The sequence below is a fragment of the Suricata suricatta genome, chromosome 4, assembly GCF_006229205.1.
Source record: "Suricata suricatta isolate VVHF042 chromosome 4, meerkat_22Aug2017_6uvM2_HiC, whole genome shotgun sequence".
In the NCBI taxonomy this organism is placed as follows: Eukaryota; Metazoa; Chordata; class Mammalia; order Carnivora; family Herpestidae; genus Suricata; species Suricata suricatta.
Window position 1 is genome coordinate 130,241,416 of NC_043703.1, and position 27,295 is coordinate 130,268,710.

Sequence of the window (27,295 nt, forward strand, 5' to 3'; positions counted from 1 at the left end):
GGACCATCTTATTAAAATTTTTTTAATGTTTTATTTATTTTTGATACAGAGCATAAGAGGTGGAGGGGCAGAGAGAGAAGGAGACACAGAACCGGAAGCAGGCTCCAGGCTCTGAGCTGTCAGCACCCAGCCTGATGCGGGGCTCAAGCCCACGAACGTGAGATCTGACCTGAGCCGAAGTCGGAGGCTTAACCCACTGAGCCACCCAGGTGCCTCTCCTGGAACCATCTTAACCAGCAGAGGACCATGCCACCTCCAGGGTCCTGTCAAAAGCCAAGGGATCAAACCCGTGTAGCCAACTGACAGCCCAGAGCCCAACTCAGTTATGCCAGAGCTATCAGGTTCTTCCCATCCAGGACTATGGGAGGACTAAAGTCCCTTACCCTCTGACGTTAGGGATGGCCGTAGGACTTGCTTTGGGACAGTGACATGCAAGCTGGTGTGATGTTCCCAGTTGTGACACATCCCTAACCCTGGGCTTCAGTCTCTTCTGAAGGTAATCCCATGCACTGGCTTCCAGACATTGTCTTACTCTGTTGTTTTGTTTATTATAAATTCCTTTTGTTTCTTTGAAATATTGCCTTGAATTCTTGAAATTATATCTCTAGATAAGTTATATTATCCATGATTTCATTTCAGGATAGTTAAGGGGGTATTGCAAAATATTTTTTACAAAAAAAAATGGGATTAGGTCCAATATGTTTAAGAATCACAGTACAATATTATGGGTCAAAGGACATGAACATTTTTATGCTTCCTGCTATACAAAATAAGTGTGAAAATCAAAACACTCCCAGAAATGGGGGAAAAGGGGAGGGGAGGAATTAGCTAACTTTAACTAGAACTAAAATTATATAGTGATCAAGTTTGGTTTCACTGACACATCAGTAGGATTAAGATTCATATTTTTTGTTTTTGCTGATCAATTAAATTTATGATGGCTATAATTCCATGTCCCTTGTGTTACAAGAGCAACATCATTCCAAGCATTAGAAATTCCTTTCTCTGATTTCCACCCTTCCACATCTTTACCTTTCTCTATTTTTCTTCATAGCATGTATTGCTGCTGCCTGATGATAAGGAATGAAGCAACTTATTTCTTGGTTTCTTATCTTTGTACTTCCTGGAAGGTAAATGCCAGGAGGTCACAGTCAGCTCATCCTTATGTCGTCAGACAACGGACAACACAGAGTGGAGAGTGGAAGAATCTTTCTTGAATGAGTGAAAAACTAAATAAATCCCCTTTCTGTTTTCAATATCTCATCCATTAATCATTTCCTTTCGTTTTTGTCACTACTTCCACCTTTCTGATTTAAGCAACTTAAATTGGAAAAAATAACTCACCCTAGCTACAATTAAAATTAGAATGATACAACAATCCAGTTCAGGGGCTAAACTTAGGAGAAAAGATAGACAAATTGGATGCTGGCAGATCAGTCATTTTGGATCTTTGCTCCCTTTTCTCTCCCTTTTGTTCCTGGCTCCTGGCTTCTTTCCTCCTTTTCTAGGCCATGAGACAACAAAATATGATCTAAAATGAGTTTATTTCCTTCTGTGGATACCCCCTTGGTGAAAGATGAAATGACTAAAGCTATCAGCTACCATGCCATTTGGGCATTACAGTCTTGTCTCTAACTCCAATACTTTATCTGATAAATGACCAGAGAGGCAAAGAGATCAATCAACATCTCGACTGGGCATGTGACGAAGATGTGCTTATTTTCATTCATCGATGTGCTCCTAAATACATTATAATATGCTGTGGTGTGTGTATGCACGCGTGTGTGTACATACACATACATATACACATTCCTTAACTTCCTATTTTAAAATAATTATAGACCCATAAAAAGTTGAAAACCTAAAACAATACAGAGAAGTTTCTCTCTAGATATCACTTAGATTCCTCCCAAAGTGACATCTTTCACAGTAATACTGACTACCAAAAATTAGGAAATTCAATATAATTTTTAAGCATTGACTATCTTAGTTGTAGTAGAGATTTCATAATTTAAAATTAAACCCAGGGAACCTCATCAGTTAAGCATCTGACTCCTGATTTCAGCTTAGGTCATGATCTCATATATCGGTTCATGAGTTCAAGCCCCATGCTGGGCTCTGCATTGACAGTGGAGAGCTTGGGATTCTCCCTCTCTAGCCCTCCTCCATTTGCGAGCACTCTCTCTCCCTTTCTCTCCCTCCCAAAATAAATAAGCTTAAAAAATAAAAATAAAAATGAACCTAGTAGGAGATCATTTTGTAAAGTGAAATATTATCCTGTTGTAATACAAGCTATTACACCATTTTCTAAGTCTGGTGTTTTGACTACTTACACAAGATTTTCTTAAGACAACTTGTGATGTTACTTCTTTCTAGGTGACTTTTTGTGGTCATGTTGTTTCTGTGGTTATTTGCACAGTTCTCTGCTTCTAAATATGAATATTCTTTTTCTTCTATATACGTGATTAATTCCCAGTGCACCTGCTCAGAAGCCCTTTCTTAAGGGAACTCTAGGGGCCTGAGTAGTCAGAACAGCTTATGTTCTTGCCTTAAAAAAAAGATCCCATCTGCAGGAGGAATCACACTAATCTACAGCCAACATTTGGAAACTATGAGTCTAAGCAATTGTGCAGAATAATGACATCATAAACATGCATTTATAATGAATATCATATGTATCAGGCAACACTGATTATATAACATCAATAAAACTTATTTTTTTTCTAGGTCAAATGGCTTTTCAAGGCACCTATGAAGCAACTAGCATTTCTATATACTAAGCATCTCACTGATTTATGCCAGGTACAGTGAAACTTGGATGAATAAGTCTTAACAAGTGGTGTCTGCTGCCAAGACAGAAATACTGAGAACCAATTAGAATAGAAGACACGGTGTCTTAGGAAAAGCTACCAGACATCATCCGTTATGTAACAAGGTCGAGCCAGGAAGTGGGGCTGCACTTGGGCTTGAGCCATATAGGGTGACGGAACCACTCAAGGTGGCAATACTTACGTCACTGGGGTCCCAAATTCTGCCCTACGCAGGACTGGCTAAGTAATTTGGAGCCCAGTGCAAAATGAGGATGCATGGCCCCTTGCTCAAAAGTTATTAAGAATTTCAAGAGGATGGGAGCAGAGTACTAAACCAAGCAGAGGCCCTTCCAAGCATGAGGTCTCATACGACTATACAGGCTTCACCCCACAGAGCTGGACTCGGCCCTCAGGATCTCAGTAGGATTGCCAGACACAAATGTAACTGCATGTCCTATATCTTTATTACAACTACATCTGGCAACTCTAGTTTTCTGAGGGCAGCTTAGGGGTCACTCAGGGCGTGGGGTTGTGAGAAAAAGCTAAGTGGACATGATTCTCTAAGCTCTTAATGTTTTTCCTCTTTTAGGGGCCAGACATCCCATCAAGGTGAGATTTCTCCGAGGAGAATCTTTAAAAATTCCCCGCGCAGAAGGAAGGAAGGAAGGGGAGGGAGGGGGAGGAAAAGAGGGAGGGATGAAGGAAGGAAGAGGGAAGAGGAAGGGAGGGACAGGAGAGTGAGGAGGAGAGCAAGGGCTATTTTAACACACAAACCCACATGTACAATGCTCTGAGTAATTACTGGGTCTTAAACCTGAATTTGAACTTTATATTTTAGAAGCATGGATGGATCCAAAGCAGTGATATCAGCTCAGCAAAAATTCATGCACTGCTCAGTAGAACTTAGGAGTGGTCAGTTTTGGGGGGGGTTTGTTGCTGTGGTGGTGGTGGTGGTGGTGGTGGTGGTGGTGGTGGTGGTGGTGGTGGTGGTTAAATCTGGATCAAATTTAACTTATTTTCCCAATGTCTCCTCCCAGTAAGTACATCTTTGTGTGTTTCTTCCTTCATCCCACCCATACTGATGGAGCACACACTATGTATAAGGCACCTACTGTCTATATGGAGTATAGTGGAGATTATAAAGATGAATAAGAAATATCTGTCCCTCAAGGGGCATGGATAAGCTTTATTCATTTGTTCATTCATTTGTTCAATATCTAATAGTAACAGCTGCTATTTTCTTTTTTGATCACCTAGTAAGGCTAAGATCTGCTGCCAACTTTTTAAGTGGAATGACTAATTTAATCCTCCTGACAACTTTGGGTAGAATCATCCCATTGCCTTGATAAGGTAACTGGATAACAGAACCATCATCACCTAGATAAGGCAACTGAGGCCTAGGGAGGTCAGCCTGCCAGAGCCACACAGCTAGAAAGTGGTGGCACTAGGACTTAAACCCAGAGTCCACATGTTTAATAATCCCACACCTATACCACACTGCCCCAGTGCCAGGCTCTGTGGTGGGCATTGGGGTACCCAGAGAATGCTAGAACCCCAGTGTACTGGGGAGACAGGCAGGAACAGTCAGTAGGACAGAATAACGGGATGAAGGTGACAGAGGTAATTCAAAGTCCACGGGGCACATGGTTTGCCTTCCTCCCTCTCTGTAACTCTATTTTCTCCTACCCTTCCCCCATGGTCTTCTGTTAAGTTTCTCAAGTTCTACATATGAGTGAAAAATGATACCTGTCTTTCTCTGACCTACCTTCCAGTCATCCATGTTGCTGCAAATGGCATAATTTCATTCTTTCTCATCGCCAGGTAGTATTCCATTGTATATATAAAACCACATCCTCTTTATCCATTAATCAGTTGATGGACATTTAGGCTCTTTCCATACTTTGGTTATTGCCGAAAGTGCTTCTATAAACATTGGGGCACATGTGCCCCTATGAATCAGCACTCCTGTATCCTTTGGATAAATTCCTAGTAGTGCTATTGCTGGGTCATAGGGTAGTTCTATTTTTAATTTTTTGAGGAACCTCCACACTGTTTTCTAAAGTGGCTACACCAGTTTGCACTCCCACTAATAGTGCAAGAAGATCCTCATTTCTCCACATCCTTGCCAGCATGTGTTGTTTCCTGAGTTGTTAATTTTAGCCACTCTGACTGGTGTAAGGTGGTGTATCTCAGTGTGGTTTTGATTTGTATCTCCTTGATGATGAGTGATGCTGAGCATCATTTCATGTGTCTGTTAGCCATTTAGGTGTCTTCTTTGGAAAAGTGTCTATTCATGTCTTCCGCCCATTTCTTCACTGGATTAGTTTTTTGGGTGTTGAGTTTGGTAAATTCTTTATAGATTTTGGATACTAATCCTTTAGCTGGTATGTCACTTGCAAATATCTTCTTCCATTCGTCAGTTGCCTTTTAGTTTTGTTGATTGTTTTTTTCACTGTGCAGAAGCTTTTTGTCTTGATGAGGTCCCAATAATTGACTTTTTACAGGAAGGGAACTCTTAAAAAGTTTACGGCCTCTCCTCACTCCGCACTCCAGGGATAGGCACGACCTCATCCATCAGCTTCTAGGGCCATGTTTGCTAGAGTAGAAGCTTTCAAGGGAGGTGAGCGGGCTAGTGCTGGGAGATCTGTACCACTGAGCGCCAGGCCCTGTGGCTCAATAAACCCAACAGACATGCTTTCTTTGACCTCCTCCTCCCCCACCCTGTCACATTAAAAATCAATGATGTGTTTCCTCTTCTCTTGAAAAGTTGGAATTTCTGAGAAGCCTGAACCCATGTTCCTTTGAGGCAGCAGTCAGTGGGAAGTAAGTAGCAGCAGTCCCCTGGAGAGGGGCAGGGGCTGACATCTGCCCTGGTCCCCACCGCATTCTGAGATTTCAGAGGCCTACTGCAGTTACACAGGTCTCTGCCTGGCCTTGAAGACCTTTGATCTGGTGACCCCTGGTGTGAACTTCATTCAAGGATCCCCAAGAATCCCAAGGATCACCATGTAGCACGTAGGGAACCTGGGAGTGGGCCCTGACTTCCACTGGCTGGCCCCATAAATCAGCCATTCATTGCCAGCCCACTTCTCCCTGATGGTGGAGCCCAGTTTAGGAGCATACCTACTTTGTAGGACAGATGCTACTGGTCAGCTGTCTGTGACTAGCTGCCACTGACCCCCACACACAGTCTTTTCTTTCTGGCCCACACCTTCTCTCACTAAAGAGCTGGAAAATGCCCAGTGCTCAACCCCAGTTCCTGTGCAGCTAAGGCACTGGCAGGCTGCACAGTCCTGGTGAGTGCGACCACAGGGGAATTTGGCAGAGGGTTTCTGTGCAAAGTTTCTGGAATATCCTCTAAGAAGCAGATGAGACCACCCAGGAACCACTCCCATGTCAGTGGAGTTGAATGCTAGAAAGTCTTGGACCTAAGGTCAAACAGGCCACTGAGACAGCTCTCAGGTTACCATGGAGGATGATACATCTTATGATGTAGGCCATGTTGGTGTGTATTTTGTTGCATGCAGCTGTGTCCTGACTGGTAACCCTGCTAGCAGCTGGGTCCAAGTTGAACTCCCTGACTAGTTTATCCACGTTCCCCAGTGCAGGGCTGCTGCTGTCCCAGGCTTTCTCAGTCCTACCCCCCATCCCCTGCCTTCCCTGGGGCTCCAAGCGCTCACATCTGCCCCTTGAGGCCAAGTTTCCCTGTAGTGCACCACATGTGTGTCTGGCTTCTCCTGAGGCCCACCCCCTAACAACAAAATGTCCAGTGTAGTTGGAAGAGATATTACTGGTACACTTATTTTCTTTTATTTAAAAGGTAAAGCAACTGAAGTTTTATATCTGCAACAAAATAAAATAAATGGTAATGAGAATGTTAGAAAAAAAAAAGAAATCTTATTACGTTTTCTAATCTTGAGTAAAGCACAAACCCCTTCCAAAAAGAAACAAAAATTCTCCTTAACCCCCAATGTTGAACGTTGACTTAAGTCAACAATTGTTGACTTATAGTTGACTTACAATTGTTTCAAATTATAATGTTACTTAAACATGTTCAAACATTTAGCCAGAAATAAACACCTTATGTTTGTGGCTCTTGTTCAATTATAAATTATGAAATCAAATTCAAGCAAAACTATAAAACTAATGAGATTCATATCAACAGCCTTAATAACATGTGGTAGACTGTTTTGCAGCATGAACTTGGCCCTCCCTGGCCATGTGGGTTCCTCTGGGTGGGTTATGCCCCATGCTGCTGGGGGTTGGGGGGAGGGGCCCTTCTCCTTCCCATCTCTGACTCTGACCCTCCATCAGCAGCACATCACACCAATCCACTGGCCTTCACCTGGCACAAAGACCTTGTTTTAGTCATAGAAAACCTACATCTGTTCTTTCTTCGCTGGTTCCTGGTGACCAAGGTGAAAGTTATTTGGTGCCCAAGGGCTTACAAATATAAAGATGAAGACCAGCATCCCTGGCAGTCTCTGGTTTTGTGGTTGTTATCCAGACAATCGACATAACTCACTTAAACTATTTCTGTTTAGAGTATCATGAAAAGTAAAACAAATAATTAACACATTCTTGTAAAGAACTCATAGATCTCAGCTCGAAAAAGAATGCCAAAACCAATCTCGCTGTACAGAAAATGAAGTCACTTTGGGGAGCAGAGAAGGAAAGAGAAACAAGTAGGCCAGATTCAGAAGGCTCCCTTTTTCAAAATCTCACACGTGGGACCCTCGAGGACAGCGTTCGATATTAAGATGCTAAAACATCTGGTTTTGAAAACAAAAATGGTGCCAGCTTTGTGTACCGGTCATTGGATTTAGAAATAGAAAAACAGAATGCCTGTTCAAATTACTTTGGTCAGCTTTTCTAAGAGGACGCCACCCCACAGTCCCTCCAAGTTCACATGATCACATTTTGTAAATGTTTCATATCAGTTCTATCCCCTAAGATCTTCAAGCTGTCTTACTCACGTCATTTCAACACCACCACCCTGGCCTGGGCACCCCCACTTTGGGAGTGATGCTCAGTCCCACGCCTACTCTTGGCTGCCCTGTCCATGACCTCCTCAGCCTTCACTAGGCAGGCTCTGCCAGCCTCTCTGGTCTCATTTCATGCACTTCCCCTTAATTTTTGCTGCCAACATCAGAGGTGGTTCTGGATGTAACCCTATCTGCAGGTCTTGGGCAAGATCCCTTGGACCTTTTGCCCCTGATTCTGCTGGGCCAAGCAGGTCCTCAGCCTATGCCTTTGTTCTTTCTCTCCAAGAGCCCTTTGAATAAGAAGGAAGCTGATCCTTCAGGTGAGCAGACGTGTCAGCCACAGCCCCATCACTCCTGCACCAGCTGCTCCCTAGACCCCTGCTCTTGCCACCCAGATCTCAAGCCCTTTAGAACTCCAGGGTGCTGTGAATGGGTCTGACCCAAATTTCACCTCTGATTTTAGGGGTATCTGCACTTTTCACCATCTGTCATCTCAACCTCTCTACCTGCTGCTCAGCTACAGCCAGAAGGTTGGGGACCCCAGAGAGCATGTTCTTTCCAGTTACTGCATGCGTCCTTCTAGGAACATGAGGAGTCCAGGTTCAGCAGTCCAATGCTCTATCCACACCTAACGTCATACTGGTCCCCACGCCCCATGCTAGCCCCTGAGGTCCTGGCTGGCTGGGAGAATTTGGAATTCTCTCCAGTGGTGGAGGTGGGGAGAACATGAGGGCTGGAGGGTAAGGAGTGTGCAAGGGTGTGTGTGTGCATGTGCATGTGCGTGTGTGTGTGAGAGAGAGAGAGAGAGAGAGAGAGAGGGAGAGAAAGAGAGAGATATTGGCCTCTGTTCTCTCAGAGAAGTCTTCCTTTTTTGTTACTCTTCATTCCTTCTCTTTCCTCACCTTTCATACTTAAAGGCATTTTTAATGCCTTTTAAATATACTCATTTTAAAAAATTTAAGCCATACTAAGTGGCCTTATATGAAAAAGTAATACTCTCTTCCCCAATCCCTTTCCTCTAGGGCCTCACTCCAAAAACAATCATTTTTAAGTGGGTTTTGTTCTTCTAGAAGAAGCTTCCAGTGTCAAGGTGAAACAGATTCTCATGGCATGTTTTAGCTTGCTTCATATCTGGAGCATGCTTCTCTTGAGTGGTTTTATTTTTCCTGAAATCTTAATGGATCCTCCCCCCTCATCACTGCCTTGTTTTAAGAAGAAACATGCCTTTTCCATCATATCATTAAGATCTTCCTGTTTCTTAATCATTCTATTTGCTGACCCGAAATCATTTCCCTCTTGAAGCCATTCCTTTGGTTCCTCTGACTTCCTGTTCTAATTTGGACTAATTGTGCTCCCGGCTCGCCACACAACTACTATCCAAGTACTTCTTTATACATACTCTCCTGGGATTAGCTCCAGAAGGCATATATTTCTTTATCATTCTTAATTCCTTTTATGCTTTTCTGCAGTTCATCGACAAGTAGTATTTTTCAGGAAGTACATGGTGGGTAAACTTACTGAGCAACTGAATATATCTGTATGTCTTTATTTTGCCTCAAACTGGATCAATAATTTGGCTAGCTGTGAGCTTTTACATTCAGGATAACTTTATTCCAATTTTTTTTTAAGATTTTATTTTTTAAGGAATCTCTACACCCAACATGGGGCTCAAACCCACAACCCCAAGACTGAGTCACATGCTCTACCGACTGAGCCAGCCAGGAGCCCAACTCTCTTCTGAATTCTAAAAGCATTTGTTTCGTTTTATTTAGACTCTTGCCACTCAAAACGTGCTCTGCAGACCAGCAGTTTCAGCAAGGGGCTTGTGGAAATTCCAAACCCCAGACCCGCCCCAGCAGCATCTGAATGTGAACTGGATCTCTAGGGATGTGTGGGTGTGTTAGACTTGAGAAGTGCTGTCCCAGCCTTCAGCGCTGCTGCTGAGAGGACTGAGTCAATCTGCTCTCTTTTCTTGGTAAGTAATCTGAAGTGTTTTTCAGTCTAAAGTTTGGGGGCTTTCTCTTTGTCCTTACCTGGTGATCTGAAATTCTCCAGGCTGTTTTTGGGCTGTGAGCTTTTCCATTAGGTCCTGCCAATTTCAAGACTTGTGCCTTTCTTCAGGTCTGGGAAATTTTCTTTTTTTATTTCTCTAATTTTATCTGCCTCTCTCTCTTCTCTGTTTTTTCTTTCAGGAATGTCCTTGATTTCCTTGATTAATCATCCATATCTCTTTGCCTTTCCCTTTTATTTCCCTCCACTGGTTTTTCTGATCTTCATGCTGAAAAAATTTTCTCAATTGATCCTTCAGCCCTTATATTGGATTTTTAAAAATTTGCAAAGGTCTAACTTTAATTTATTATGTTTCTCTGCACTGTGGTTACTACGGTTTAATGTAATGCTCACTTTTCATAGCAGGCTGTTCTTCTTTTATGGAAACAGTGTTGTCATACATCTTTAATGATATTCATTTTCATTTTTCTGTTGTGTTTCCTCCAGTTCTGTTCATCTTTCTCCTTCTTTATGATATTGTTGACTTTCCTTAAAAGTCTGATCATCCTCAGTAGGTAATATTATAGAATTATTGTTCACCTGCTTAGGTATGATGATGGCATTGTGCTCATGTACGAAACTGCATTTTAGAAAATGAATGTTGAAGTTTTTAGAGATGTCTGCAATTTACTTTCACAGGTTAGACATGCACATTCACACACACACACACACACACACACACACAGAAGAGAGAAAGAGAACATTTAAATATAGCAAAGTATTAACACTTGGAAGTGGAGATTATACCTAAGTGCAGAATACAGTCCAAGAGTTACTATACTGGTCTTTCCATTTTTCTCTTGAAATTTCTACTTGGAATTTTCCTAAGTAAAATCTGGAAATAAGAAAAACAAAATAAAAATATCTGGATATGTTTGGGGGAAATATCTCTGGGGGCCTAAGATCTCCAAGGAATCTGCTTTCCTATAGGAAACCAGACACTTGCATGGCTTAAGCAAGTTAGACTACAAGTCATTTGCATTTTTGCATATTTGCTCTGCCTGCAGAGGAACGAACAATGTACGCAAAGCCTCTGAATGTTAATCTTTAGGAAATCTGCCAGAGTGGATTAGGAAAGCACCTGTCCTGCTGTATCTCTAATGAAGCAGAGAAAGTTATAATGAGATTTCATGGGTGTGGGGAGTAATTGGATTTGGTGGAGGATGTAATTAAATTTCACCAAGGGTCTATAACCTCTGCCCCAGGAAAATAATGAAAGGGTCAGAGGACCTTCCATCTTGCTTAAAGGGAAATATGTAAAGCCCGTAGAAATTCTATAGTGCATGCCCACTCTGTCCCCATGTCCTCAATCAAGGCATGGCAGCTGACCATATCCAAAATCACTGGAGTCTCACCTTCAGGCAGAGGGCTGAAAGCACTGTAGAAAACCCTGGAATACTGTGAAAGTCCCTGAGCAGTTTCTGCTGTCCCCTAGTCTACTGTGTTTTCAATTTCTACTTCAGGAAGTAGAATCAAAGCAAAATCCAGCCCAGAGAAAGGTAGCTTCCCTCATGTGGGCAGATTCCAACACTCAAGTAGAAGGTGGCGGGGCTGACCAGTGCGGGCAGCCAAAGCCACCTTCCCCATCATGTGTGGTGCCAGGTAGCCTGGAAGCTGGGTACCAAACAGGACATGTCAATTGATAGGTTTCCTGTAGGGTGTGTCAACTGGTGGCAAGCAGGCAGGCTGATGCTCTCCCCAGCACAAAGGTAATGTGTTTAGGGTCTCAGTCTCTCACCCCAGGAGACCAAACCCTCCCTGGGAAGGCTATCAAGTGTCCTTTCCAGAGCAGGTTTCCAGACTTGTGGCAGATGCTACTGGTGCAGTCGGGTGCTCTGACGTGGGAGCCTGGCCACCTTGCTGTGAGGCAGGCTCCTACAGAACTGCCTGGCCCTCGGCACCAGGCCTCTTCTGCTCTCAATCCCTGTGACTCGGTGTCTTCCCGAAGACACCCAAAAATAACAACTCTCCCCTCCAGCCCTCTCTACTTGAGTTGATCCATCAATTCCATCCCACCTGCTTTCCATTCGCCAGAAATATGTCAAGTTCCTTAAAACGATCTACTTTCAAGGTCACTGGCTGTTTCCTTTCTAGCAGACTGAACCATTCCTGCCTTCCTTCCTCAGCCTGGGCCATGAAGTCCTCCTTATGGGTTCTGACTGCAGGGACACTCTGCCTCTCTGCGCAGGCACATGTTCCCCTGGGCAGGCAGCTCAGCCTCTCTCTTTCCCAGCATCCCTGTGTTACCGGCCACTGTTACCAACAGACCATCCCTCTCGTTGCTCACGTACTGGTTACATGACAAACAGCAGGCAGTCCCTATTTCTCCCTTCGCTTCCACTTTCACTCAGAGCAAGAAACCGTGACCATCCCATGAGTAAGTTCAACAGTCTGTCCATGGTGCCCACAAGCTAGAGTGTGCAATGAAAGCACTGAATCATGATGTTAGACTCAGGATGAACTGCATGCCAAAGAGAAGGCTGTGGAAAAACCTGACACACTTGGATCACCAGCTGAGACGGAGAATGTAAATGAGTGCAATGTTTGATTAGTGACTATTCTTAAGGAGAGACTTCGTTTTGTTTTGGAGCAACGTTTAAGTAGGAGGGAGACAAAAGAGCGGGTAACTGTTAGTCTAGCTCACATTAAATGGCAATTCTTAAATAATCCCCCTAGATTATTTGCTTAACTATAGATATCTCTGAAAGCTAAAATAGTAAGGGGGTAGGGGAGAGCTGCCGGTTAAGTATCCTACAACATTCTAGTTTTCAACAGACTAAACTTCTACCCGAATAGCATTCCAAAAAGGTCTGCATTACTCGTTAACTTAGCCATTTCTTCACTGTAAAAATTTTTTCATTATAAAAATTCATTTCAATATAAACAGTTTTTCAATCATCCAGTGCCTTTATGACATATGATAACTATCTCCAATATTTTTATACGTTTATTTCTAAACTTATCTATGCAGAAGTTTCTATTTGTTTTCTTCTTTCATTTTTTGTTTCTTTTTACTTTCCATTGTTACGTAATTGTAAGAATCCCATCGTAAGAAAGGATCCAGAGAGACCCCCCGTAGCCTTTACCGTAACATCTTACAGTTCACATTCAATGTCACAACCAGGAAAAATGATGCTGGTCCAATCCACAGAGCTCACTCAGTTTTTGCTACTTTTACATGCAGGTGTGTATGTGTGTGTGTAAGCGGGCACGCATGTGTGTGTGTGTGTAGTTCTATGCAGTTTTATCACATATGTTGATCTGTGTGACCACAACAAGCAAGATACAGAAGAGATCCATCCCCAGGACCCCTCATGCTACCTTTTTATAATTACAACCACTTCCCTCCCCTTTCCCTCCCTTACCCCTGGCAACACTGACCTGATCTCCCTCACTACAATTTCGTCATTTCAAGAATGTTATAGAAATGGGATAGGGGCACCTGGGTGGCTCAGTCGGTTGAGTGTCCTACTTCAGCTCTGGTCATGATCTCATGGCTTATAGGTTCAAGCCCTGCATCAGACTCTGTGCTGACAGCCTGGAGCCTGGAGCCTGCTTTGGATTTTCTCTCTCCCTCTCTCTGCCCTTACCCCCACCCCAAAGAAATAAACGTTAAAAAAATTTTTTTTTTAATTTTTTGAGAATAGGATGGACCTTTTTGGATTGGTTTCTCTCATTCAGCATCTAAGTTGCTGACAGTATCAACAATTCCTGGTTTTTTCTTGCTGAGTAGTACTCCATGGACACGCCACTCTCAGCCTGACAGGTCACCCACTGAAGGACATTTCAGTTGTTTCCAGTGTGGGGTCATTATGAAGACACTAGCTATGAACATTCATGTGCAGGTTTTTGTGTAAACAGAAGTTTTCACTTCTCTGAAAGTAAATGCCCACGAGTATAACTCCTGGGTCATATCGTAAGTACATGTTTAGTTTTTTAAGAAACTGCACACTTTTTTCTAGAGTGGCTGTAACATTTCAGATACCCACTAGTAATGGGTATATAGGAGTGATCCAGTCTCTCTGCTTCCTTTGGCATTATAAAAATATTATTCATATTTTTAAAATATTAGCATTTTGATACATTTACTCTGGTATCTCAAGGTAGTTTAAATTCGCAATTCCCCAATGGTTAAGGATGTTGCTTATCTTTTCATGTTCCCTTCTGACACTGGCATATCCTCTTCAGTGAAATGTCTATTGCCTATTTCATAACTGGATTGTTTTTTACTGTTGAGTTTTGAGGCTTCTTTCTATATTCCGGACCCAAGTCCTTTGTCAGATTATGTGGTTTGCAATTATTTTCTCCTGGTATTTAGCTTGTCTTTTCATTCCCATTCATAGTCTTTCACAAAGAAAAAGGTTTTATGTTTGATAAAGTCTAGGCTTTTTTTTTCCCCCTTTATGAATTGTGCTTTTGATGTCAAATCTAAGAATGTTTTTCTGGTCTGAGCTCTCAAAGATTTCCTCTTACATTTTTTGTAGAAGTTTCTATAATTTTATGTTCCGTATTTGAGTAGTTTATTTTGAGTCAAAACTTTTGTAAGGTAGGAAACTGAGGCTGAGGTTCATCTTACTGTGTCTGGATGCTCTGTTACTCCAGCACTAGTTTTTGAAAAGGCTATCATTCTGGCGTTGAACTGCTTTTGCAACTTTGACAAAAATCAGTAGGGCATATTTGCATGGACTCATCTCATCCACGGATAGGCACTTAGACTGTTTCCATAACTTAGCTATTATGAATAATGCTACAGCGAGCTGGGTGTGCAGACAGCCCTTTGAGATCCCGATTTCAATTCCTTTGGACATACACCCAGGAGGGGGGTTGCTGGATCATAGAGTAGTTCTATTTTTAATATTTTGAAGATCTTCCATACTATTTTCTATATTGGCTCTGCCAACTTACATTCCTACCAACAGTGCACAAATGTGCAAGGGTTCCCTTTTCTTTGCATTCTTGCCATTATTTTTTAATCTTTTTTTTTTCCCTAAAAGCCATCCTAACATGTGTGAGCTGTTATCTCACTGTGGTTTTTTGATGTGCATTTCCCTGGTGATTAGTGATATTAAGCATCTTTTCATACACCTGTTGGTCACTTTTATGTGTTCTTTAGAAAAATATCTATTCAGGTCTTTTGTCCATTTTTAAATTGGGTTATTTCCTTTTTGCCATTGAGTTGTACAATTTTCTTATATATTAACCCCTTATTCAGTATATGGTTTGCAAATATTCCCTCCCATTCCATAGGTTGCCTTCTCATTTTGTTGACTGTTTCTTTTTGAGCACAAATTTTTAATAGTTTGATGCATTTACTTTCACTTCTGTTGCTTGTGTTTTGGGTATTATATTCAAAAAATTATTACCAAGACCAATGTCTAGGAGACTTTTCCCTGTTTACTTCTGTAAGTTTTACAGTTTCAAATCTTATGTTTAAGTATCTAATCCATTTCAAGCTAATTTTTGTGAGTGGTGTAAGACATGGGTCCATTTTCATTCTTTTGCATGTCAATATCCGGTTTTCCCAGTACCTGGTATTGAAGTGAGTTTCCTTTCTCCATTGCGTATTCTTAACTCCCTTGTCAGGTATTAGTTGACTGCACATGCCTGGATTTATTTCTGGGCTCTTGATTCTGTTCCATTGGTCCATATGCCCTTCTTTACGGCAGTACCACCACTGTTTGAGTATAGCTTTGTAATACAGGTTGAACTCAGAAAGTGTTACGCCTTCAGCTTTGTTCTTTCTCAGGATTGCTTTGCTATTCAGGCTCCCTTGTGATTCCATATAAATCCTAGGATTGTTTTTTCTATTCGTAAAAAAGGCCTTTGGAATGTTGATAGGAATTATGTAGAATATACAGATGGCTTTGAGTAGTATGAACATTTTAAAAATATTAATTCTTCCAATCCACAAAATGGAATATTTTTCTATTTATTGTGCCTTCTTCAATCTCTTTCTTTAAAGTCTTCTAGTTTTCAGTGTTCAGATCTTTCACTTCCTTGGTTATATTTAGTTTTAAGTGTTTTATTATCTTTGATGCTGTTAGAAATGAGATTGCTTTCTTTATTTCTTTTTCAGACATTTTGCTGTTAGTGTACAGAAATGCAACTAAATTTTGTATGTCGATTTTAATTCTGTAATTTTACTAAATTCATTTATTGGTTCTAGAAATTTTTGGTGGATTCTTTAGGATTTCTTTATATAAGATCATGCCATCTGCAAACAGAACAATGTTACTTCCTCCTTTCCAATTTAGATGCCCTTTCTTTTTCTTGCCTAGTTCTCTGGCAAGGACTTCCAGCATGATGTAGAAGAGTAGTGACAGTAGGAACCCTGTCTTGTTCCTGATATTAGAGGAAAAGCTTTCAACATTTCACTGTTGAGTATGTTATGGGTTTTTAGTTTCATACAATTGTGGTTGGAAAAAATACATGGTAGGATTTCAATCTTCTGAAATTTGCTAAGATTTGTTTGTGACCTAACATGATCTATCCTGGGGAATGGTCCACAGGCATTTGAAAAAAGTATCCATTCTGCTGTTGTTGGATGGGACATTCTGTACATATCTGTTACATCCATTTGGTCTAAAGTATAGTTCAGGTCTATAGTTTCCCTATTGCTTTTCTGTCTGGATGATCTATCCATTTTTAAAAGTGAGATACTGAAGTCCCCTACAACTATCGCAGTATTGCTCCCTTCAGATCTATTAGTATTTGCTTAATATACTTAGGTACTCCAATGTTGGGTCCATTATATTTATAATTGTTATAACCTCTTAATGACTTGACCCATTTATCATTATATAATGACCTTCTTTGCCTCCTGTTAGATTTGACTTAAATTCTATTTAGTCTGATAGAAGTGTACTACCCTCACTCCCTTTTGGTTTCCATTTGCACGGAATATCTTTTCCATCCTTTCATTTTGCACCTTTATATGTCCTTAAAGTTCAAGTAAATCTCTTATATACAACATATACTTGGGTCTTGCGGGTTTGTTTGTTTTTTTTAAATCCATTCAGCCACTCTATGCCTTTTGACTGGAGAATGTAATCCATTTACATTTAAACAATTATTTATATGGAAGGACTTACAGCATCTTACTGTTCTCTGGCTGTTCCGTGGCTCCCTTGCTCCTTTTTACCTCTTATCATCTTCCTTTGTGATCTGATGATTTTACATAAAGAAAATCACTTTGCTTCTCTTCTTCTTACCTTTTGTGTCCGCTCTAGGTTTTTGCCAGGAGACTTATGTAAAATATTTTGAGCTAATGGCAACTTCAATCACACACAAAAATTCTACCTTTCTACTCTGCCTTGTTTTGTTTGTGATGTCATAATTTACATCTTTTTTTTTTTTTTGAGAAAGAGAGAGAGAGACAGACAGAGACAGAGAGAGAGAATCCCAAGCAGGCTCCACACCCAGCACAGAACCCAACAAAGGGCTCAATCCCACCACCGCAGGATCATAATCTGAACCGATAGCAAGAGCTCAACTGACTGATCAACCCAGATGCCCCTACATCTTTTTATGTTGTGTATCTCTTAACAAATTATTGTAGTTGTACTAATTTTTAATACTTTGCCCTTTACTCTTTATACTAGGGCTGAATGTTTAAATGCCACCATATGACAGTATCAGAATATTCTGAATCTGGCAACATGCTTGCTTTGACTATTGTGTTTTATGTTTTCTTACTAATCATGTCCTTTCATTTTAGCTCAAAGAACTCTTTTCATCATCTCTTTGAAGGCAGGCCTGGTGGCGAAGAACTCTCTTGGCTTTTGTTGCTTGAGAGAGTCCATAGCTCTCCTTCATTTTTGAAGGAAAACTTTGCTAGTTTAAATATTTCTGTTAAAAGGGTTTCTTTTTTCTTCAGTATTTGAATATATCATCTCACTCTCTCCTGGCCTGCAAAGTTTTTGCTGAGAAATCTACTGACAGCCTTATTGGGGTTCCCTTGTATTTGAGGATTTTTTTTTCTCTTGCTGCTTTTAAATTTTTTTGTCTTTTAAACCATTTTATTATAATATACATTGAAGAAGATCCCTTTGAGTTAAAAGTCTTGGTGGACTTATGAGCTTCTTGAACTTAAATACCCAAATCTCTCCCCAGATCTGGGACACTGTCAACCATGATTTCTTTAATGAAATTTCTACCCTCATCTCCCTGTCCTCCCCTTTGGAGATTCCAATACGCATAGATTCTTCCTCCTAAAGGTGGCCCATGGTTCCTGTCGGCTTTCTCCACTCTTTTTCCTTTGTTCTCCTCTGACTGGATAATTTCAAATGACCTGTATTCTCCTTCACAAAGTCTTTTTCTGCTCAATCAGGTCTGCTGTTGATATTCTCTACCGCATCTTTCACTTCATTCATTATACTCCCCAGCTCTGTAATCCTATTTGGTTGTTTTTAATGATTTATATTTCTTTGTTAAATATCTAACTTTTTTTCATGCGTTGCTTTCCTGATTTCAATGAATTATCTGCCTGTGTTTTCTTGCAGCTCACTGAACTTCCCCAAAACAACTATTTTGAATTGCTTATCAGGAAAATTGCAGATCTTCATCACCTTTGGGGTCACTTACTAGAAAATCCTTATGTCCCTTTGGTGGTATCACGTTTCCTTTATTTCTCGTGTTCCTTGAAGTCTTCCATTGCTGTCTTCACATCTGAAGAAGCTGTCACCTCCTCCAGTCTTGAGTGACAGGCGTTGGGAGAGAAATACCTTCCATCGGTCCTCTTATGAATTGAGGCTTTCTAGGACCTTCTACAGATACACGTGTTCCATACCTCCTCTTCCCTCTCAGGGAATAGTCCTTAAGATTGTATTACTTCTTTTGATCCTGCAAAACTAGGATTAGTGCTTATGGCTAGCTTCTTGTTTGCTTCCCCTTGGGTCGTACTAAATGCTCAAGTTTGTATGCTTTCTTCTAATCCTGCAGGGCCGGGCTGGCATTCTGGAGGTGCTCACTTGCTGTCTGCAAAGGCTGGTCCTTGCTGCCCTTGGGAGTGTACAGTGACAACTGGCCACGGAATAGCAATGAGTGTGACTGAGGCATGTAGAGTGTTGTGGGTGACCGTGGACCAAGTTGGAAGATCTGTAAGTGAGGTGTCCCCAGCGGTTCATAAGGAGTCTGCAAAGTAGGATCCATATCCAACTGATGTCAGCCCTGGCTGCCATCTCCCAGCTACTCCTTGCAGTCCATGTCATGCAACACACCTCAGAAGTCTGGGAAAGAGGAGAAAGGAATGGGCCTCTTGGGCAATGTCCCACCCAGCTGGGGAAGCTGGGTGCTCACTTACACATTCTCACTTTGCCCTGTGGGGGAATCACAGGCTGAGAGATCTCTTTTATCATGGAGCTGTGCTGCCTCCAGGGAGAGGTGACATGGGTCAAGTGAAACTGTTCCTCTTACTTTCCTCAGTGCATCCAATCTCAGATTATTTTTTGCTCCAACAATGTGCTGAACTCCTAGACTTATACAAAGACACTGTTACCCTTGGGTGATTATCAAATTAGTGTTCTCTAAGGTTAGGATGGCAGAAAACTCCTATTCCAACATTTTGATGATGTCTTAGAATAAACTTGTCTACGTCTACAACAAAACTTTGTTGTGATTTTGATGGGAATTTCATTAAATCTTTAGATCAATTTGGGCAGAACTGACGTCTTCCTACACAGAGCTATCCAAACAATGAATATAGGATGTCTCTCCATTCATTTAGGATTTCTTTGATTTCTTTTGAGCATTTTGTAATTTTCAGCATATAGATCTTTATGGCCTGTCTATTAAATTTAAACCTAACCATTTCATTTTTTTTGGAATAATTGTAAATGACATTGTATGTTTAATTTCAGTTTTCATGTTTGTTATTAGTATATAGAAACAAGATTGGTTTTTGTGTATTGATCTTGTATCTTGCAGTCTTGCTGAACTCAGTTATAGGAGTTTGGGGATAGCTCCTCTGAATTTCCTATATAGATAATAACATAATGTGGAAACAGGGACAGTTTTTATTTCTTCCTTTATAATATCTATGTCTTGTATTTCTTTTTCTTGCCTTAATACACTGGTATAACACCCAGCCCTATGTTGAATAACACTGGTACCAGAGGACATCCTTGACTTGTTCCTGATCTTAGAGGAAAAGTATCCAGTGATTTACCAGTGAATATGATGTTACTTATATTTTTTGTATACACTTTTTATAAAGTTAAAGAAGTTCCCTGCTATTCCTGGTTTGATAAGATTTTACATTGTGATTTTGTCAAAAGCTTTAACTGTGTAAACCAATATGTTCATATGATTTTTTTTCTCTTATAGTCTAATGATGCAATGGACTGTAACACTTGGTTTCTGAATGCTAAAACAGCCTTGTACATCAAGAATAAATTCCATGATGGTGCATAATTTATTTTATACACTGTTAGATTCAATTTGCTAATATTCTGTTGAAGATTCTTGCATCTAAGTTTATAAGGGTTATTGACATGTATTTTTCCCTTTTTTGTAATGTCTACCTTTGGTATCAGAGTAATAACGAGCTATACAACGTGAGTTGGGAAGTGTTGCCTTCCTTCCCGTTTTCTGGAAGAGACTGTATAAAATTCTTCTCTAGATGTTTGACAGAACTCTTCAATGACACCTAGGCCTGGAGATTTCTTTTGAGGAAGTATTTTATTATTAATAAAAAATCAATTTCTGTGGGATTATAGGACTATTCACGTTGTTGATTTCCAGTTGGTTAGGTTTGGGTGTTTGTTGTTTTTGAGGAATTGGTCAATTTGACAAAATCATCAAGTTTATTAATATAAAATTATTTTCTAGTATTCCTTCATTATTCTTTTAATTCCTGTGAGATACCTAGTGACATATCCATTTTCATTCCTAATACTGGTTATTTGAGCCTTCTTGTTTTTTTTTTATCACACCCCTGGGCTAGTCTAGATGATGACCTCCATTCTAGTTGTGGAAGTAGGGGCTCAACTCTCCATTGGATCCTGCTGACACTGGGGTACAGGGTTCAGTCACACTGCTGAATTGTTTCACTTTACATCACCTCAAAGGGTCTTGCTGCTGCTGAGTAGAGATGGATACTTAGCTCACCAATGGGCCCTGCTGACATTACCCTGATGTAAAATCTGACTTCCAGTTGCTTCTACTAGGCAGGGGACAGAAGATTAGACTCCTGCTCAGCCCCACCAACAGCACCAGGTTGGGTAATGGGAGTGCTACCACCTGCTACCTGCTTCTCCTACTCCTTGGATCAGAGGTCAGATGAAAAGATTAGTTCCTGCCAGGCCCTGCTGAAACAGGAGTGTGTGTGTGTGTGTGTGTGTGTGTGTGTGTGTGTGTGTGTGTTCAGTTTGTCTCTTTTGTTTGATGTAGAGAGAGTATTGCTAGAAAGATTTTGTTTGTTTGTTTTTGTTGTTGTTGGTGGTGGTGGTGGTGGTGGTGGTGTTAGGCCACCATCTTCCCTATTCTTTGGCTAAGGGGGAACAGGCTTTTCTTGGAGTTTCTCTGCGCCTATTAGAGCTTCGGAGCATACATATATGCCCTATCCAGGATTGATGGGAGAGGGTTAGGAAACCCAGAGAACTTACTGCCATTTCCCTCCTCCAGTTCCAAGATCCCTAGGCAGCCTGCTTTCTTCTTTCTCCCGTTCAGGGTTTTCTTACACTTGTTTGTTGTGTTATGTCCAGGGTGTTTAATTATTAAGAGGGAGAACCTGGAGGAATAGGGTCATTTCATCTTAGCAGAACCAGAAGTCCTTATTTTTCTTTTTGAAAAACACCAAATTATGATCACATTGTGTATATAATTTTATCTCGTTTTTACTTACCATATCATGAGTTTTTAATTTCTGTAATAAACTCTTTATAAGTACAATTTTAAAAGCTATGTAATTCCCTACTGAGTGGCCAGAACATGATTTACATATAATTTTCCTATTGTTGAAAATTTAGATTCCAACATTATTGCTGTAATAAATAATGTACTAATAGCGTTTGTGCCTTTACGTTTTCCTGCATTTTAGGATTATTACCTTAGATAGTCCCAGAAGTAGAATCACACACAGCCTAACAGCAACATGGAAGAGTGCCTCTTTTGTTCTCACCACCACTGGGATTTGAATATACTCTTTTTTTTTTTGTCTTTATTTTGAGAGACAGAGAGCGAGGGGGGAGGGGCAGAGAAAGAGGGAGACACAGAATCTGAAGCAGGCTCCAGGCTCCAGAACCCGATGCGGGGCTTGAACCCACGGGCCATGAGATCATGACCTGAGCCGAAGTTAGACGCTTAACTGACTGAGCCACCCAGGTGCCCCTTCAATATACTCTTAAATGGGAATCAGTTTGATAGAGAAAACAGTATTATAGGATGCCCTAATGTGCATTTCTCTGATCGCCAGTGAGGTTGATCAATTGCCCTCCTTTCGTAAATTGCCTTTTCATGTCTTTGTGCCTGTTCATCTTCTGGATCTTCATATATTCTTTTGGAATAGCCTTCCCAGGACAAAAATCTGACTAATTGTGTATAAGAAATTGTTTTCTTAAAGCCAAAAAGATATAGTTCAATATCAAAGATCAGCCAGGAGAGAAATAATTTAATCCCTGTTCAACTACTGCAAAGATCAAGTGCTTAGCAGGAAAACACCTACCAATTAAATGGAGACATTAGATGAAAATAAAACATATAAAACATTTCAGATATCTCGATAAATCTTGATCTTGAAAGTTATGCTGTTTAAGAAGAATAAATATTTCCAAGGGGCCCTTGGGTGGCTCAGTTGGTTAAGTGGCTGACTCTTGATTTTAGTTCAGGTTATGATCTCACGGTTCATGAGATCAAGCCCCATGTCTGGTGCTGTGCTGACAGTGTGGAGCCTGCTTGGGATTCTCTCTCCCTCCCTCTGCATCTGCCCCTCCCTGACCAGCACTAGCACACTCAGGCACACTCACTCTCAGTCTCTCTCAAAAAAATAAATAAACATTTTTTTAAAAAAAGAAGAATAAACATTTCCTGAATCTTACCTGCAGCATAACAACATTGTCACCTTCAAAAGTTACAAACACATCTGCGTCACATTTGAGGCCAGAGATCCGGTTTTCCATCATGTAACCCTATTGCAGAAAAAAGAAATGTAACGCATTTTAAATGTGTAATCCCATCATCACAAAAGACTAAACTTCTCTTCAAAATTATACAAAACTATGGAAAACGGAAAACAATACAATAACTATAGTTCTCCTGCCCATAATAACCATTTTAAGAATTTTAAACAATCACACTTGCTTTTGACCCATAAATATTATTTTGGATTTGCCTTCATAATTAGTAAAAACATTTGAACATAGTCATATCACATTTTTTTTCTGAAATATCTCAACGAATTGTGCTGATTTTTTTCTCTCTCTTCTAAATCTTATGAATTCTTTTTTATTTTTTTATGTCTTTATTTTATTTTGAGAGACAGAGACAGAGAGGGGGGAGGGGCAGAGAGAGAGGGAGACGCAGAATCTGAAGCAGGCTCCAGGCTCTGAGCTGTCAGCACAGAGCTCCATGCGAGGCTCGAACACACAAACTGTGAGATCATGACCTGAGCCAAAGTCAGACGCTTAACCGACTGAGCCACCCAGGCGCCCCTCAAATCTTATGATTTCTAATAAATGTCAAGAAATTATTGATTATGCCCTAAATATATGCGCGAGAATGATGCCTCCTCCACCCCAACCTTTTCAAAATTAGCAAATAACCTGATTCTTGGGACATGACATAAAAATCCTACACTGCCAATCTGCATGTTAATATCATTACATACTTTGCGTCATAAATTCACACTCTAGTTTCTAGCTAGTTTTATTTTTTATTTCCTGAAATCCTTATTTAAATGGCAGTAGCCTGCTGCTCATTTTCAAAGTGTTGACAGTATTTCTGCACACAAACTGGGAGGAGCAGCTGCTCAAGAGAAAGTCAATCAGCCCCAGGCAAAATGGGGAACAGCAAAGTTTGCCTTTGTTTGGCCTCGGGCCCTTCCCCTTCTGAAGGCTCCTGCGCACTATTTCTTCCAGTACATTGCTCTCCCCATTAAATCTCCAGAATCCTTCCCACTCTCAAAATCTGCTTCTACAAATCAATTCTGCCTAAGTAAGTTACATCAGAGGTGGCTGCCAGGCTACTTCTCCCTGAACTATTTGCATTTAGCACTTCAGCTCTGAGGAGGGAATGACAAAACTCACCCTCTGCTGAAAATTTGCAAGCCACATGGAGCAGCACAGAAGGGTGCTCCCATGGGCAGCCATACACTCCGATCTCAAGGTACCTTGCTTTCTTTCTGAAAATGGCCACTTGAGTCACAGCAGCCAGCACTTCCAGGGGCCGGGGGCCTGCAGAGGTCTGTGGGCATCAGTGAGTGCTTCCTGACCCAGGAGCCAGCTTCGGACGCCCCTACTTTCTGCCCCACCCCGGCCCCCACCACCCAGGCCAGCATCACAGCAGTCTGAGCAGGCCCAAGTGCACAGCGTTATCATCTGCTGGACTGTTTAGTCACGTTCATGAACGTAACCAGGTTGTATTTATGGAGAAATACATCAGTAACATTGCCAGCCACGCCTGCCCCTGCCCCATAACCACAGGGATAAACCTGCCCCACCCGCAGACCACGTAAAATTAGGTGCCCACTGAACGTGACCAGGCCCCAGAGTGTTCCCTGCCACAAGACCACAGCTGACTCACGCTCATCATCGTGACACTGCCATTTACCGAGGACCCACCACAAGCTGGGTTCTGGACTGGGTGTCCACCCGAATTTCACTTGCAATTTCACGTAATCTTCTTCTTTCTCACAACAGCTGTTTGAGGTGGGCATCACCCCACCTCACATCACCCCATCTCACAAAGAAAGTGAAGCCTGAGAGCCGTGTTGGAATGTTCTTGAATAATCTCTCAAGTTCTGGTGTGGAAAAGATTAACGCTACGCATGCCACCTGGCTGCTGGGAAGAAGCATTCATACTTAAGAAGCATAGCTGCTAAAGGCTCAGAAGAAAGATTCTGAAGAAACAAAATACTTTTTCTTTGAGAATTGTGCTCTGTTCTGTCCCAGTAGGGGCGAGAGTGCCAAATTCTTCGCGTTCTCTGACACTTCTGAATCTGTTCTCGCTCTGCCTGGGGAAGCCAGGCCACAGGGGCTATAAAATTACCTGCGAGATCATCTACTCTAGACGCAGTAGCATCAGCAAACGAATCCTGACAGTCTCTCAGAGAAGGGGCCATAGAGTCCTGAAAACATAAAGATGCTCTATCTTATATTAGTTCTTCCAATGCAATATAATTTATTTCTCTTCTGGATGGCAATACTCAACATTGAAACCCTCTTCGTGTTTGAAAACAGAGTAAAACCGCATCAGTGCTTTCCCGATGATTCCAGACTGTCCGGGGCCTGGATAGAGCGGAGGCACAAGGCTCACGGGCCTCACAGAGCCTGCTGGCAGCTGAAGAAGAAACAGCACAGAGAAAACCCAAAGCCAACCACGCGTTGTGGCCAGCACGTCACTTCCAATCTCCTGAAACTACCAAGGACATAGTTATGATCTAATTTCCTTAGAATAGGCCCTTTCCTTTGAAATATCTGAGGTGACCGCTGAGAAACTAACAAGGTTCAACACATTCGAGGCATCTGTGCTTCGTGTGAACTTGCTCTCAGGTTGAAAGACGTGCAATGCAGAGAACACACATTACTGAATGCAGACTTGCAGCCATCTCCTTGAGGGACTAAAGTTCTACATTTGGGACCCTGAATTCTTTGGGAGACAAATGATTATAAATACTGTGTGTGTGTGTGTGTGTGTGTGTGTGTGTGTGTGATTTTCTAATTAAAAATGAACTTGGGTTTTTAAAAATAAATTACTAAAAGCAATACATAAGCATTATTTTAAAAAATCAGAACACAGAAAAACCAACAGAAATAAAAGATAGTCATCTATAATCTCAGGATGTGGAGATAAAAGGGTATGTGGGAAAGAAAGACCCCAAGAAAAAGGCTTGGCATAGGAGCTAAGATTGTGAAGGCAGAGATAAGTGTTAAGAGGAGGAAAGTAGGGTGGGACTGGGAAACCAGCAGGTCAGATCTGGGCAAAGGGAGCTGTGGAGCGTTCTGGAGGGAGAGGGAACATGACTGAGCATGTTACAGTTAGAGAAGACTGAGGAGTGAGCCGGGTGTGAGGAAAGCCAGAACCAGGTGAGCAAGACAGGGAAGTAAGAGTGCTGAATTTGGGGAAGGAGGAAATATGTTAATCACACAGTCACCTAGAACACCCATAGGTGACAAGCTGAGGGGCAGTCCCGGGCTCTGCAATCTAAGACACTTGCCATGCCATAACCCAGCACTTTGTGCCTTCACCAGGATTTTTTTTTACTGTTTATTTATTTTTGAGAGAGAGACAGAGACAGAGACACAGCACTAGCAGGGGAAGGGCAAAGAGGGAGGGAGACACAGAATGTGAAGCAGGCTCCAGACTCTGAGCTGTCAGCACACAACCCAATATGGGGGTCAAACCCATGAACTGTGAGATCATGACCTGAGCCTAGTCTGACACTTCACTGACTGAGCCACCCAGGGGCCCCCACCCCCCTTCACCAGGCTTTATAAACCAGCACACTGGGATGTGTTGAGAAAAGGGGGCGTCATGGCCATTACTGAGGACCAATTCTGCACTCTGTGTTACATCCGGTACTTCATTTCCATGTTTCACAATGACGTCTCAGCACCCCAGTTTAGAGATGAGAAAGTTGAGAGTCAGTGGAATTTTCCTACTCTGCTCCCACCACAGCGCCTTGCCCGCTCCCCGGAGGTTTTGCAGTGCTGTTCCCCCTGTCTAGAACACTCCCCGCAGAGCCCCACGGGGCTCTGCCTCCCTCATTCCTGTCTCTGGTCTGAAATTCCCACCACAGGGAGGTCAACCTTGGTCCTTCCGTCTCTGTGACAGCTGCCCCACCCACTACCCTCATTCCCCTTCTCTTTACCTCAGTTTACTTTTTTATAGCATTTCCAGGTGTCCTTCTTTCTGTTTGTTTACATGTTTGTTTATTTTCGAGAGAGACAGAGCACAAGTAGTGGAGGGGCAGAGAGAGAGAGGGAGACCCAGAATCCGAAGCAGGCTCCAGGCTCTGAGCTGTCAGCACAAAGCCCGACGTGGGGCTCAAACTCATGAACTGTGAGATCATGACCTGAGCCACAGTTGGATGGTTAACCGACTGAGCCACCCAGGCACCCCTCCAGGTGTGTTTCTAAGCAGAGGACACTGAGCACAGACACACAGAGCGGGAAGACCATGTGAAGACATGTCATCTACAAATCACACAGAGAAGCCTCGGAGGAAACCACCGCAAGCAACAGCCTGATGTTGACTTCTAGCCTCCAGAATAAATTTCTGTATTTTTAAGGCACTCAG

General features: G+C 41.8%; 1 protein-coding gene across 6 annotated transcripts in view; it reads right to left on the minus strand.

Moving 5' to 3' along the window:
- ACOXL (acyl-CoA oxidase like) overlaps positions 1-27,295 on the minus strand; it is a 327,931-nt gene that overhangs the window by 111,104 nt on the left and 189,532 nt on the right. For all 6 annotated transcript variants that reach the window (XM_029937830.1, XM_029937833.1, XM_029937835.1 and 3 more), the window contains one exon: positions 22,879-22,968. In XM_029937830.1, coding sequence (XP_029793690.1) covers positions 22,879-22,968 — 90 coding nt within the window. The remainder of the gene's footprint in view (positions 1-22,878; positions 22,969-27,295) is intronic.